This window comes from Rhamphochromis sp. 'chilingali' (assembly GCF_963969265.1).
Source record: "Rhamphochromis sp. 'chilingali' genome assembly, chromosome: 6".
In the NCBI taxonomy this organism is placed as follows: Eukaryota; Metazoa; Chordata; class Actinopteri; order Cichliformes; family Cichlidae; genus Rhamphochromis; species Rhamphochromis sp. 'chilingali'.
The window spans coordinates 20508267-20523894 of NC_137933.1; the positions used below are offsets into that span (position 1 = coordinate 20508267).

A 15628-nucleotide genomic window follows, 5' to 3' on the forward strand; every position below is an offset into this window, starting at 1 on the left:
ATCATACATCAGTTTCTGTGAAGACGTGTGTGTGCCAACAAAGACCTTTTGCACATACAACAACAATAAACCATGGTTCACTCCTAAACTCCAACATCTTCGCAAGGCCAAGGAGGACGCCTACAGAAGTGGTGACAGGGTCCTGTACAAGCAAGCCAGGAACACACTGACCAAGGAGATCAAAGCAGCTAAAAGGATCTACTCCCAGAAGCTGGAAGTCAAGTCAAGTCAAGTCAAGTTTATTTATAGAGCACATTTAAAAACAACCAAGGCTGACCAAAGTGCTGTACAGTAAATACAGATAAAAATACAATAGAACACAATTTCGTAATAACACCTCGCTGATAAAAATAAAATAAAAATATATAAAACAAATAAATTAAACCTTTCTAAAAGCCAATGAAAAGAGTCTGACGTGAGGAGGTAAACTGTTCCACAGTCTGGGTGCAGCCACAGCAAACGCCCTCTCTCCCTTTGTCTTTAATTTATACCTGGGAACATCTAAAAGCATCAGGTCGGCTGACCTCAAAGATCTCCTGGGGCGATAAGTTCTAAGGAGTTCTGACAGGTAAGAAGGTGCAGTGCCATTTAAAACCTTAAAAGCCAGCAATAAGATTTTAAAATCAATCCTAAAGGCAACTGGGAGCCAGTGGAGAGAGCAGAGAACCGGAGTGATGTGGTCTCTTTTTTTTGAACCGGTCAACAGGCGAGCGGCAGCGTTCTGCACCAGTTGAAGGCGATGTAGACAGGAACGATCTAGGCCAGCATAGAGGGAATTGCAGTAGTCTAGCCGTGAAGTAATAAAAGCATGGACCACTCTTTCTAGATCGTTCCTGCAAAGGTAAGACTTGACTTTGGCTAAAATCCGCAAATGATAAAAAGATCCCTTAACTACAGAGCTGATTTGTTTATCAAGTTTAAAAGCATTGTCAAAAATAACACCAAGACTCTTAATGGAAGAAGTGCAATCGGAGGTTAGGGGTCCCAAAAAGTCAAGAGAGAAGTTGGGATCTTTAGGAAGCCCAAACACAATGACTTCAGTTTTGCTTTCATTAAGGTGTAAGAAGTTAAGAGTCATCCAAGTCTTAATGTCAGACAAGCAGGAGAGTAGCGGCTGCAAAGAAACATTGCAGTTCAACCTCAGAGGGAGGTAGATCTGAATATCATCGGCAAAGATGTGGAAGGACACATTATGTTTACGGAGCACATCGCCCAGAGGGAGCAAGTACAGAATAAACAACAGGGGGCCTAGTATGGACCCCTGAGGTACGCCACAGGTTAAAGGAGCTCTGGGAGATGACAGTTCACCAAGGTGAACAGAAAAACTCCTATTATTCAAATAGGACTGGAAAAACTTTAAGACAGTGCCCTTTAAACCGACACAATGTTGACGGCGGGATAGCAGTATGTTGTGATCAACAGTGTCGAAGGCTGCTGTCAGGTCCAGGGTTACTAAGACAGCAGCACAACCAGAGTCAACAGTTAAAAGCAAATCATTAAAAACTCTCAGAAGGGCGGTTTCTGTGCTATGCCGAGCTCTAAAACCAGACTGGAACTTCTCATAGAGATTGTTATTGTCAAGAAATAGCTGGAGCTGCGTGAGGGCGGCTCGTTCCAGTACTTTAGACAGAAAAGGCTCTCAGCCAACGACCCTGCATCAGTGTGGAGGGGCCTGCAGGAAATCACCAGCTACAGACGCCCCCCCACCCACTATTGAAGCAAACAAAGACCTGGCCAACGAGTTAAACACTTTGTATTGCAGGTTTGAGACGGACAGACTCCCACGCCCCACCCTCCCCTCCCCAGGGACATTGCTTCAGACATTGACCCCCAACACACCTTCCACCTCTCCCCCCTTCACCCTGCCCCTCCCCAATCAAGACTCAACGACCACCCCCACCCTCCCCAATCCAGACTCAACGACCACCACCACCCTCTCCATCCCAGACTCAACGACCTCCACCACACCTCTCACCCCCCTTTCCTCCTCCCTGAAACTAAGAATACACACTCAGGATGTGAGCCGACTATTCCAGAAACAGAAGCCCAGGAAAGCCCCCGGACCAGATGGCGTCTCACCCTCCTGCCTCAAAACCTGTGCTGAACAGCTGGCTCCCATCTTTACTCGCATCTTCAACAGATCCCTGGAGCTGTGTGAAGTTCCCTCCTGCTTCAAACGCTCCACCATCATCCCTGTTCCCAAGAAACCCACCATCACAGGACTGGATGACTACAGACCTGTCGCCTTGACGTCTGTGGTCATGAAATCCTTCGAACGACTGGTGTTAGCCCATCTGAAAGACATTACAGGCCACCAGCTGGACCCTCTGCAGTTTGCCTACCGGGCAAACAGGTCAGTGGATGATGCAGTGAACATGGGGCTGCATTACATCCTGCAACACCTTGACCGCCCGGGAACTTATGCCAGGGTCCTGTTTGTGGACTTTAGTTCGGCTTTTAACACCATTGTGCCTGAACTTCTTTCCTCCAAACTCTCCCAGCTCAGCGTGTCACCAGCTACCTGTCAGTGGATCACCAGCTTCCTGACAGACAGAAAGCAACAAGTGAGGCTGGGGGAGATCACCTCTGAAACCCGGTCCCTCAGTATTGGTGCCCCTCAAGGATGTGTCCTCTCACCACTACTGTTCTCCCTCTACACTAACGACTGCACCTCCAATAACTCTGCTGTCAAACTCCTAAAGTTTGCAGATGACACCACTGTCATTGGCCTCATTCAAGATGGTGATGAGTCTGCATACCGGCAGGAAGTTGAGCGGCTGGTACTCTGGTGCAGTCAGCACAATCTGGAGCTGAACACTCTTAAGACTGTAGAGATGACAGTGGACTTCAGGAGACATCCCTCAACTCTGCTCCCCCTCACCATATCAGACAGCCCTGTGTCGACTGTGAAGATCTTCAAGTTCCTGGGTACAACCATCTCCCAGGACCTGAAGTGGGAGACCAACATCAACTCCATCCTCAAAAAGACCCAGCAGAGGATGTACTTCCTGAGACAACTGGGAAAGTACAGTCTTCCACAGGAGCTGCTGATCCAGTTCTACACTGGTCATTGAGTCTGTCCTGTGCTCCTCCATCACAGTCTGGTATGGAGCAGCCACTAAACAGGACAGGAGCAGACTGCAGCGGACTGTACGGGCAGCAGAAAGGATCATCAGCGCCCCCCTGCCCTCCATCCAGGATCTGTACCTCTCAAGAACCAGGAAACGGGCAGGGAAAATCATCGCAGACCCCTCACACCCTGCACACAGACTATTTGATCTGCTGCCCTCTGGCAGACGGTACAGAAGCCTGCAGACCAGGACCACCCGACACAGGAACAGTTTCTTTCCCCTCGCCATCTCCCTTCTTAACAGTTGACCTGTCACACTGCTCCCACTGCCAGACTGCAACTGCACCTTATGTACATTTTGTAGTATTCATTCCACCTCATTCATTTCTGTATTTTATGTATATAAGTTTAGATTCGTTATTTATAGTTGGTTTACATAGCTTTGTGTATGTATGTGTAATGTGTATATATAGACACTTATGTGTGTGTGTGTGTGTGTGTGTGTGTGTGTGTGTGTGTGTGTGTGTGTGTGTGTGTGTGAGATTTACATTGCTGTGCTTGAGAGCCACCATCTACCAGAACCAAATTCCCTGTATGTGTCTGCACATATACTTGGCCAATAAACACGATTCTGATTCTGATTCTGATTCTGAGATGTATATTTGTGAATGTGGAGATGTTATATTGGTTTCACTGGTAAAAATAAATAATTGAAATGGGTATATATTTGTTTTTTGTTAAGTTGCCTAATAATTATGCACAGTAATAGTCACCTGCACACACAGATATCCCTCTAAAATAACTAAAACTAAAAACAAACTAAAAACTACTTCCAAAAACATTCAGCTTTGATATTAATGAGTTTTTTGGGTTCATTGAGAACATGGTTGTTGTTCAATAATAAAATGATTCCTCAAAAATACAACTTGCCTAATAATTCTGCACTCCCTGTAGGTCTGTTGACAGAGCTCTGTACAGGTCTGCTCGAGCTGACCTGAAAAGGGGTCCCACCTGTCCAGCAACAACACATGGCATGGAATAATAGACATCATAAACCACAGAGGCAGAACTGTGAAAACAGAAAACCTGAGTGTGCAGCTAGCAGAGGACATAAACAGCTTCTTTGCCCGCTTTGAAACACCACAACAGCAGCATTCATCTGCCTCAGCCCTGCTCCCATCCTCATCCTCACCTGGTTCCTGCACCGCTCCATTCACTGTAACGGAGCACGATGTCAGATGAGTGTTCCTAGCAGTGAACCCCAGGAAGGCGTCCAGACGGAATAAGTGGTAAAGTGCTAAGACCATGTGCCCACCAGCTCACCCTCATCTCCACCAGAATCTTCAACCTCTCACTGGATGAAGCAGCCATCCCATCCTGTCTAAAATCAGCCACAATCATCCCAGTACCAAAGAAGTCTCCCATCACCAGCCTGAACTATTATTGCCCTGTGGCCCTCACACCGGTAATCATGAAATGCTTTGAGAGACTAGTCCTTCAGCACACCAAGGATTACCTCCCCCCAGAATTCGACACCCACCAGTTTGCATACCGTGCAAACAGATTCACAGAAGATGCCATCACCCTCCACTCGGTGCTGAGTCACCTAGAACAGCGGCAGAGCTATGCCAGAATGCTCTTTGTGGACTACAGCTCACCCTTCCACCACTCGCCCATTGAGAGCCTACTAACTTACTGCATCACAGTATGGTACAGCAGCTGCACTAAGGCGGATAGAGCCACCCTCCCAGCATGTTTGCAATGAGTAGGAGATGCTCTGTATCTCACTGTACAACTGTATAGTGACAAAGGTATTGGGTTCTTTTCTAAAAATTGCTATAAACAGAGGAACCCAAACTGATGAAAAGTGGCGAATATTTTTTTTCAAATGACTATTTTTAGTGGATTTTTGATATAGAAGCAGAATGACAGAATGTTAAAAGAAGTTACTTTTAGTCATTCTAAGCTGGGCATTGCGTTCTCTGGCTGTTCAAAGCCATGGAACTTTAGACTTTCCAAGCAAATAATGATGGCCATACTGATGTTCTTTTCAGTACATTTTACTTTATGTTCATTTTCATTTTTATGATGTTTCTATTTTTACATAATTCCTCCCACATAGTAAAATTGGTATGGCCTGGATCTGTCCCACACAATGTGCTTACACATGGCCTGCGTACCGCAAAGAATGACGGCCCTATGGTGGCCCAGATCTGGTTTACCAGAGGTGGCCCACACATGAGCCAGCACAAGGCCAGTTGCAGACACACTGCTGGCCCTGTGCTGGCCCAGAACAGTTTCAGCTCTGGCCCCAGATGTCAGCCTAATGTGTACCTTAGCCATGTAAGCCATGTAATAACAACATGTGCTGGAACATAATAGTGCAAAAGTAACATGACGAAACTCTGTTCAGACAGTGAATGGACTGATTCTTATACAGCACTTTTTTACTCACCCATATTACTCAAAGTGCTCTATACAACATGTCACATTCACCCAATCAGGCCAAATGTGGCATGCCATCACATAAACAGTGCCATCTTACCATGCCAGAAGTCAGCCAGCAGTGCCGGCTTGACACCAGATCCAGGCAAGACCCGTCTGCTATGTGGGATGACTTGTTCTTTTGGCATTTTAGTTGTGGATTATGTTTGGACTGTGTCTCTTGCCCTTTCAGTATTGTTTCCTTGTGCTTCTAAGTGTCCCTTTGTTTCTTTTTAGGTTATGTAGTATGGGTTAGAGATATTTTGTATGTTGTTTTTGTTTAATAAATCCGCCTTTTGGATTATTCCCTGATGTGCCTGAGTTCTGTTATTTAGTGTCACTTTGAAAGGACACACATCCAGCATTGACATATAATTGTTCTTTCAATTTTTGATAAAGATTACAGTGAATTGAGATGTAACTTGGCCCAGAGGTACAGTAGGACGCCCAGAGTAAGAAAGTGTTGAAAGTTGGACCTCAACTATTATGGATGATTTTTAATGAATTTTTGAAATTTCCATAATTGTAGTGTATTGGCTGTATTGAATTGCATATAAATGTCCTTTAATTTCTGAGGAATTTTACAGTGAATCTGGATGAAACTTGGCACACAGGTACAGTAGGTGTCCTAGAGGAGGGATGTGTTGAAAGTTGGACATCAACTACTCAGGATGATTTTTAAGGAATTTTTGAAAATTGACACAATTGTAGTGCATTGGCTGTATTAGATTGAATAAATGTTTCCATTAATTTCTGAGGAATTCTACAGTAAATCTGGATGAAACTTGGCACACAGGTACAGTAGGTGTCCCAGAGGGGGGATGTGTTGAAAGTTGGACATCAACTACTCAGGATGATTTTTAATTAATTTCTGAAAATTGACACATTTGTAGTGCATTGGCTGTATTAGATTGAATAAATGTTTCCATTAATTTCTGAGGAATTCTACAGTAAATCTGGATGAAACTTGGCACACAGGTACAGTAGGTGTCCCAGAGGGGGGATGTGTTGAAAGTTGGACATCAACTACTCAGGATGATTTTTAATGAATTTTTGAAAATTGACACAATTGTAGTGCATTGGCTGTATTAGATTGAATAAATGTCTCCATTAATTTCTGAGGAATTCTACAGTAAATCTGGATGAAACTTGGCACACAGGTACAGTAGGTGTCCTAGAGGAGGGATGTGTTGAAAGTTGGACATCAACTACTCAGGATGTTTTTTAATGAATTTTTGAAAATTGACATAATTCTATTGTATTGACTGTATTGAATTGAATATAAGTTTCCTTTAATTTCTGAGGAATTCTACAGTAAATCTGGATGAAAATTGGCACACAGGTACAGTAGGTGTCCCAGAGAAGGGATGTGTTGAAAGTTGGACATCAACTAATCAGGATGATTTTTAATGAATTTTTGAAAATTGACATAATTCTATTGTACTGACTGTATTAGATTGAATAAATGTTTCCATTAATTTCTGAGGAATTCTACAGTAAATCTGGATGAAACTTGGCACACAGGTACAGTAGGTGTCCTAGAGGAGGGATGTGTTGAAAGTTGTACATCAACTACTCAGGATGATTTTTAATTAATTTCTGAAAATTGACACATTTGTAGTGCATTGGCTGTATTAGATTGAATAAATGTTTCCATTAATTTCTGAGGAATTCTACAGTAAATCTGGATGAAACTTGGCACACAGGTACAGTAGGTGTCCTAGAGGAGGGATGTGTTGAAAGTTGGACATCAACTACTCAGGATGATTTTTAATGAATTTTTGAAAATTGACATAATTAAATTGTATTGGCTGACTGCATTGGATACAAGTACCCTTTTATTTCTGAGGAATTCTACAGTAAATCTGGCTGAAACTTGGCACACAGGTACAGTAGGTGTCCTAGAGGAGGGATGTGTTGAAAGTTGTACATCAACTACTCAGGATGATTTTTAATTAATTTCTGAAAATTGACACATTTGTAGTGCATTGGCTGTATTAGATTGAATAAATGTTTCCATTAATTTCTGAGGAATTCTACAGTAAATCTGGATGAAACTTGGCACACAGGTACAGTAGGTGTCCCAGAGGGGGGATGTGTTGAAAGTTGGACATCAACTACTCAGGATGATTTTTAATGAATTTTTGAAAATTGACACAATTGTAGTGCATTGGCTGTATTAGATTGAATAAATGTCTCCATTAATTTCTGAGGAAATCTACAGTAAATCTGGATGAAACTTGGCACACAGGTACAGTAGGTGTCCCAGAGGGGGGATGTGTTGAAAGTTGGACATCAACTACTCAGGATGATTTTTAATGAATTTTTGAAAATTGACACATTTGTAGTGCATTGGCTGTATTAGATTGAATAAATGTTTCCATTAATTTCTGAGGAATTCTACAGTAAATCTGGATGAAACTTGGCACACAGGTACAGTAGGTGTCCTAGAGGAGGGATGTGTTGAAAGTTGGAAATCAACTACTCAGGATGATTTTTAATGAATTTTTGAAAATTGACATAATTCTATTGTATTGACTGTATTGAATTGAATATAAGTTTCCTTTAATTTCTGAGGAATTCTACAGTAAATCTGGATGAAAATTGGCACACAGGTACAGTAGGTGTCCCAGAGAAGGGATGTGTTGAAAGTTGGACATCAACTAATCAGGATGATTTTTAATGAATTTTTGAAAATTGACATAATTCTATTGTACTGACTGTATTAGATTGAATAAATGTTTCCATTAATTTCTGAGGAATTCTACAGTAAATCTGGATGAAACTTGGCACACAGGTACAGTAGGTGTCCCAGAGGGGGGATGTGTTGAAAGTTGGACATCAACTACTCAGGATGATTTTTAATGAATTTTTGAAAATTGACATAATTAAATTGTATTGGCTGACTGCATTGGATACAAGTACCCTTTTATTTCTGAGGAATTCTACAGTAAATCTGGCTGAAACTTGGCACACAGGTACAGTAGGTGTCCTAGAGGAGGGATGTGTTGAAAGTTGTACATCAACTACTCAGGATGATTTTTAATTAATTTCTGAAAATTGACACATTTGTAGTGCATTGGCTGTATTAGATTGAATAAATGTTTCCATTAATTTCTGAGGAATTCTACAGTAAATCTGGATGAAACTTGGCACACAGGTACAGTAGGTGTCCCAGAGGGGGGATGTGTTGAAAGTTGGACATCAACTACTCAGGATGATTTTTCATGAATTTTTGAAAATTGACACATTTGTAGTGCATTGGCTGTATTAGATTGAATAAATGTTTCCATTAATTTCTGAGGAATTCTACAGTAAATCTGGATGAAACTTGGCACACAGGTACAGTAGGTGTCCTAGAGGAGGGATGTGTTGAAAGTTGGACATCAACTACTCAGGATGATTTTTAATGAATTTTTGAAAATTGACATAATTCTATTGTATTGACTGTATTGAATTGAATATAAGTTTCCTTTAATTTCTGAGGAATTCTACAGTAAATCTGGATGAAAATTGGCACACAGGTACAGTAGGTGTCCTAGAGGAGGGATGTGTTGAAAGTTGGACATCAACTAATCAGGATGATTTTTAATGAATTTTTGAAAATTGACATAATTCTATTGTACTGACTGTATTAGATTGAATAAATGTTTCCATTAATTTCTGAGGAATTCTACAGTAAATCTGGATGAAACTTGGCACACAGGTACAGTAGGTGTCCTAGAGGAGGGATGTGTTGAAAGTTGTACATCAACTACTCAGGATGATTTTTAATGAATTTTTGAAAATTGACACAATTGTAGTGCATTGGCTGTATTAGATTGAATAAATGTTTCCATTAATTTCTGAGGAATTCTACAGTAAATCTGGATGAAACTTGGCACACAGGTACAGTAGGTGTCCCAGAGGAGGGATGTGTTGAAAGTTGTACATCAACTACTCAGGATGATTTTTAATGAATTTTTGAAAATTGACACAATTGTAGTGCATTGGCTGTATTAGATTGAATAAATGTTTCCATTAATTTCTGAGGAATTCTACAGTAAATCTGGATGAAACTTGGCACACAGGTACAGTAGGTGTCCCAGAGGGGGGATGTGTTGAAAGTTGGACATTAACTACTCAGGATGATTTTTAATGAATTTCTGAAAATTGACATAATTCTATTGTATTGACTGTATTGCATTGAATACAAGTACCCTTTAATTTCTGAGGAATTCTACAGTAAATCTGGATGAAAATTGGCACACAGGTACAGTAGGTGTCCCAGAGGGGGGATGTGTTGAAAGTTGGACATTAACTACTCAGGATGATTTTTAATGAATTTCTGAAAATTGACATAATTCTATTGTATTGACTGTATTGCATTGAATACAAGTACCCTTTAATTTCTGAGGAATTCTACAGTAAATCTGGATGAAAATTGGCACACAGGTACAGTAGGTGTCCCAGAGGGGGGATGTGTTGAAAGTTGGACCTCAACTATTCAGGATGACTTTTAATGAATTTTTGAAATAAACATAATTGTAGTGCATTGACTGTATTGCACTGAATATGAGTTTACTGTGATTTCTGAGTAATATTACAGTAAATCTGGGTAAAAACTGGCCCAGAGGTAAAGTAGGTGTCCGAGAAGAGGATTGTGTTGAAAGCTTGGCATCAACTTTTAAGAATGATTTTTAATGAATTTTTGAATATGCAACCAGACTGTCACGATGGCTGTATTGAGCTGTTCCATTGTAATTTGTGTGCGCGCGTGCGTGTGACTGTTCACGCGCGTGCGTGTGTGCGCGAGTCTAGGCTTTCAATCAGGATATAAAGCGAAAAGGCGCTACCGTAAAGACTGGTGTAAAAGCGCAAGGAAATTTATGCGGCGGATAGGAGGCGGCTGGCTTGACCGCGGCTCACAAATGACGGCTCACTTTACCGCAGTTTCCATCCGTCGGCTCTTACTTCGGAAACATGGCTTAAAAAATTTCTCTTCAACGACTTAATCCGATAAAAAAAAAACGATCTCTTTACCCGTTGGCTTCCCGTGGCTGTCATGCGACCGGCTATTGCAGTTAATAATACAACAGCTTCTTGCCATTTTTTGGGTTTCTTTTTATCGCTGTGTAACTGAGTTCAATTGAAAGCCTGCGTGCGCCAGTACCTCTTGCCACAAGTTCCCAGAATCCTTTGCGGTTTTACCCCTGAATGACGTCACATTTTCAATCTTTATCCTGGTGGGCCGGTCTCTAGTCAAAATGCCCAGGCCGATTTTTTGTCCCAGTCCAGCCTTGTTGAGCACCTTTGGGATGTGGTGGAACAAGAGATTGTGCAGTCTGCAGATCTGGAGCAACTGTATGATGCTATCATGTCAATATGGAGCAAAATCTCAGAGGAATTAAGAAGTAAGGCAGTTCTGAAGGCAAAAGTGGATCCAACCTGATAATAGCAAGATGTACCTAAACTAGCATAAAACTTTGGTAAGAGTTTTGATAAGGGCGATTATATTTTCATCAGGTAAAGCGATTAATGCATAAAGAAGACAAATCAAGTTTAATGGTTATCAGTGGACAGCAGTGATTCAGGTTTTACCTCTGAAGTCTACAAGCTTATCGTCCCAGGGTGTTAGCACCATAGCTAGAGCTGTTTTCTGGAGGTCTGACAGAACAGAGCGCTGGTTATCAGTTACTGCAACAGCCTGCTCGTAGGAGAACATGGCGATCTTTTCCTGGGAGAATACCACCTTTTGAAAACAAAACACACAGCGGGGGGATAGAGATAAAGATAAATTAAAGACATGATAAAGATTTGTCAAGATGGACGCAAAAACAGGAATACATTTTTTTTATTGTAAAAAAACAAATGTTACTAAAAAATTATGTACTTTTTACACATATGTAGTTTAGCTCACCTTGATATTACAATAATCGGCCCTGACCAGTGAAACTAATCTTTCTGCCAGTGAAAAGAAGGTTTACTACCCGTTTAATCTCTGACATGATATACTGTGGTGTAGTATAGATTGCTGTGGGAGAGTTTGTCATTAGCAGGAATTGCTGTAAAAGTTATTAAAACACATTTAAAAGTCAAAAATAGTATTTCCTCCTTCACATTTTCTAAAGCCATCCAGTTGGCCGGATCGGAGTCTTTGTTGGTTCATTTCTGGCCCCCGTGCTTTATGTTTAACACCCAAGATATGGTTGGTTTAATTAAATCTTGACTCACAGCAAACTTTTTTGGTGCCATCATTGAGATAGCCAAAGGTGCGATTCCCTCAATTTGCTCTTTTACCAGCGCTGACATGGCCATGTCTGGGATACCCACTGAAAAACAAGCAAAGTGTTCCAGTGAAACAGAGCAAAGGGTGCTAGAAACAATGAATCAAAAGCTTTTACAGCAAAGCATAGAGGAAAACAAAATGTCTTTGATATAAATCTCTCACCACACATTAAGGCAGATGTAGGACTATGCATAGTACAACTAAAATTCATGTGGAAAAGACAATGAATAGACAATACCTGCCAGGACTCCGATCTCAATGAACACATCGGTGCCCCAGGAACTCATGAGTCCAAAAACGAGGCTGTGGGTTAGCAGTTCAACAAGAGCTTGCAGCTGCTCCTCTGAGCAAGACAGCCTCAGCCGACCCAGCCTGAGAACCGCCTTACTGCAGCCATCGGAGGGAGACAGAGTACAAAGTAAATTCAAGTGTCAAGCTGGGCTTGAAAAAATACGCTTCATTTAAGCATTTTCCGATATTGTGCGCACCTGAGCTCTATAGGATTGAAAGACCTCAGCTCTGTGGCTTTAGCGCCACACACAATGTATCCCATTGCCACCAGAGTGCTGGAGTCAAGCTGGCTCGGATTCTGCTTGGTGGAGTTTAACACGGTGGAAAACAGTGTGGCCAGCTAGGACGACAACAAGTTATAAACCAGTCTAATACAGCACAATAATGCCACAGCTGGTATTATTCTTATCAGACGAAATAAAAACTGCCCAAAACACAAAGCAATTTTGATGTAACATGTAAATATTTGAACTGCAGTGGCTAAAATACTTACCTGTCTGCTATTCCAGTCACTGACTGTGCCCAGAGCGGCGATGCTTCTCCGCTCAGTCAGTCGAATGGCATTCAGCTCGTCTAATGATAGCTGTGTCGCTATTACACCGAGCTGAGAGATCACAGCCTGGGAGAAGGATGAGACTGGGCCATATATCTTCATATATTCACGTTAATACCGAGAGGCCCGGAGCAAAGACAGAGCAGAAACACAGTGTTAAGACCTGTAAACTTTGGCCATCATCAAATGAAACACATGTAAGAGGTTTTTGTTGGACTGATTCAGATTAACAATCAGTCTGACCTGCTTGACTTTCCTGAGCACTTCAGTGCGTTGGTAGGATGCAAGAAACGGGTCGTGACCCATCAGCTCCAGACAGTTGGAGAAGGCAGATGAAGGCATGCTAGTCAAACTGCTGGAGAGCCAAACGGAGGGGGCTGTTGTATGCAGAATCTCACAAGTAGGAACCACTGGAGTCACTGGCCAGCAACACACACAAACATATGATCAGGAGATTATCTATGAAAATGTGTCAGCAATGTAATATAACCATGGCTTAGTTTGAAGTTGTCAAGTTTTTTTGTTTACTGAAAAGTATTAGCCAAAGTCTTTCTGAAAAATTTAATTCAAGAAGCTAATTTTCACTGTTAGAAGATCAGCAAGTTCTCCTGCTACAAAAGTCAACTTGCAAAGAAATTCATACGCACAAATGTATTACGCTTTCAGCTGTACCAAAAGACAATAATGCAAACAATGTTTAGAAGGATAACAATTCCATCCAAAACAATGGTTGGGTTAATAACTTGTTGTTTTTTTTGGACCACTGTTTCAGTTCATTTTCCAGTCTTTACTTAGAGGCGATAAAACGTTTTTTTTCATCAAGCCTGGTCACGTGATTGGATAATAAATAAAAAATAAACATTATCATTCTGTATTTCCAGTTCACTCACTAACTTAACTACGTTATTCATACTAAATAGAGAGCATCACAAAGCTATATTAACTACCCCACTGCCTATTTTTCATTCAATATGCTGTTTGCCTACCAATAATCCTCCCCCCCCCCCCCCCCCCCCCCCGCCTCCCCTCTATATGACTGCATAACAGAGTATATAGACTTTATATAGCATAAAAAGTTGAAAGAAAAGGTGGATGATTTTTTCCTAATTTCCTACTTTAATTAAACAAGGCTAACTTTCATATATTCTATATTAATTATGTGGGAAGTGAACTATTGAGAAAGTGTTTGTTTGATTATTTTTTTTGGTTAAACTGATTATTATTAATTATGGCTTTTAGCCCATGAAAATTAGAAATGCCAGCTCAATGAAAGAAGGATTTACGATACTGAAATTTCTAAATTTCTCTTTCTCTAGACTTCAGGACCTTGATTTCCAAAAAAATGCAACATTCACTGTAATCAATCCAGTTTTTCCTTCTTTAGCCGCATACATTTTACAGTGGATGTCCCCTCACTGTTTGGCAACTTGACTGTTGATCGTGAAACACCTTTGCACATAATTAAAATGTCTTTTTTTTTACTTGAAGTTATTAAAATTGAAAGTGCTCTTTGCAGAACTAAAAAATCTTCGCCGGCTGTTTCACCTTTTTTCAAGAGTATATGCTAACATAAGCTAACTAAACTAGTCTGCTTTCTGTAGACTGATATGAACCTCTTCCTCCCTAGAGCCCTTGCATGGGTCCATGTCATGTCTTGTGACACTTCAAAGGCAGCAGAGAATGCTACATTCACTGAAGAAATTCTTAATCCCACCAAATTTGATGAAAACCATACAAGGTTATTGTAAGAGAAACCAAAGTAAGGCTTACATGACTGAGAATTTAGTTTAAGGAAGCCCAGGAAAAACTGCAGAACAAACTGCTGCCTTTCAAAAATGGTCTTCCTCTCAGTCTCATCTGAACACAGCATCCCGATGTCCCCACGTTCCCACTGATGGTGGCTCATGAACAGCTTCTCTATTCGCTCCACAGTCATCAATGCCTGCGGGCACACAGACACAGACAGCAACACGCACATTTGAATGGGTTACAGGAAGACAGCAACCTCATCACCTGATCTTGACACCTTTTGGAGATGTGACACCCGAGAGATTTCTTTACAGGCTCTGACTTAACATGTCATTGGATCAAGTTCTGACACAAAGCTCCACTGTGGACTTCTGGACACTCAGCGAATGTGTTGCACTTTGAAAAAAGTAATAATAATATGGGGAACTATTCAGGCTCTGGGTTCAGATATTAAGTATTAAATACTGAAAGAAGTGCAGCAATAAACTTACCAGGGAAATCTGCTGCAGTTTGTCTTGAGGCAGGAAGAAGAGAAAGCGGTCCACCTGACTGAGTGTTGTCTGGTCCCAGTTCTCCACTGGGCTATGAGGGGGAGACAAGATCATGCTATCATTGTTCCTTTTATCTCAGGTTGTGTGCAAAGCCTCTATCAGTGGAAAGTTTAGAAAATAAATTTCATATAACTTCATTTTCATTTTAAAACCTATAAAAACTGTAAAAGAAACATCCTTACAAGGCCAACTTCTAAAAACTGCTGCGTTGGACTTTGTTGATTAATTCATGCCTCTGTGAACTAAATATTCTATGGATACATTCACATTCTTGAAATTCTCACCCATTTAGTATATATGTGATGCAGTTGACGTGGAAAAACATAATAAATACAGTGCAAGAAAAAGTAAGTGAACTACAGTTTTTTAAAATTCATTCCTAAAATGGTCACATCTAACTTACACTTATGAACAAATAGTCTAGTTCAATGATTAACACAGACCTCATTGCATTCTTCCTTTTCACAATGAATATATAATTTCTACTGTAACAATGTAGCTTGGAAAAATGATGTGAACTCTAAACTTATGATCACAACAAAGGTTGACATGCCAAAAAAAACACCCAGACCAACTGTGGAGTGATGAAACTACAGTTAGATTGTTTGGGAATATTAATATTATATTAGTTATCCAATTTAATACAACGTTAATAATACAAA

General features: G+C 40.9%; 1 protein-coding gene across 1 annotated transcript in view; it reads right to left on the reverse strand.

Moving 5' to 3' along the window:
* The window catches only part of strc1 (stereocilin 1), a 38939-nt gene that overhangs the window by 6829 nt on the left and 16482 nt on the right, over nucleotides 1–15628 (reverse strand). Inside the window, exons 21-28 of the mRNA XM_080884654.1 lie at nucleotides 14907–14997; nucleotides 14437–14608; nucleotides 12910–13085; nucleotides 12607–12762; nucleotides 12311–12453; nucleotides 12061–12209; nucleotides 11768–11865; nucleotides 11135–11285 (exon numbers count right to left, since the gene is read on the reverse strand). Of these exons, the coding sequence (XP_080740780.1) occupies nucleotides 11135–11285; nucleotides 11768–11865; nucleotides 12061–12209; nucleotides 12311–12453; nucleotides 12607–12762; nucleotides 12910–13085; nucleotides 14437–14608; nucleotides 14907–14997 (1136 nt within the window). The remainder of the gene's footprint in view (nucleotides 1–11134; nucleotides 11286–11767; nucleotides 11866–12060; nucleotides 12210–12310; nucleotides 12454–12606; nucleotides 12763–12909; nucleotides 13086–14436; nucleotides 14609–14906; nucleotides 14998–15628) is intronic.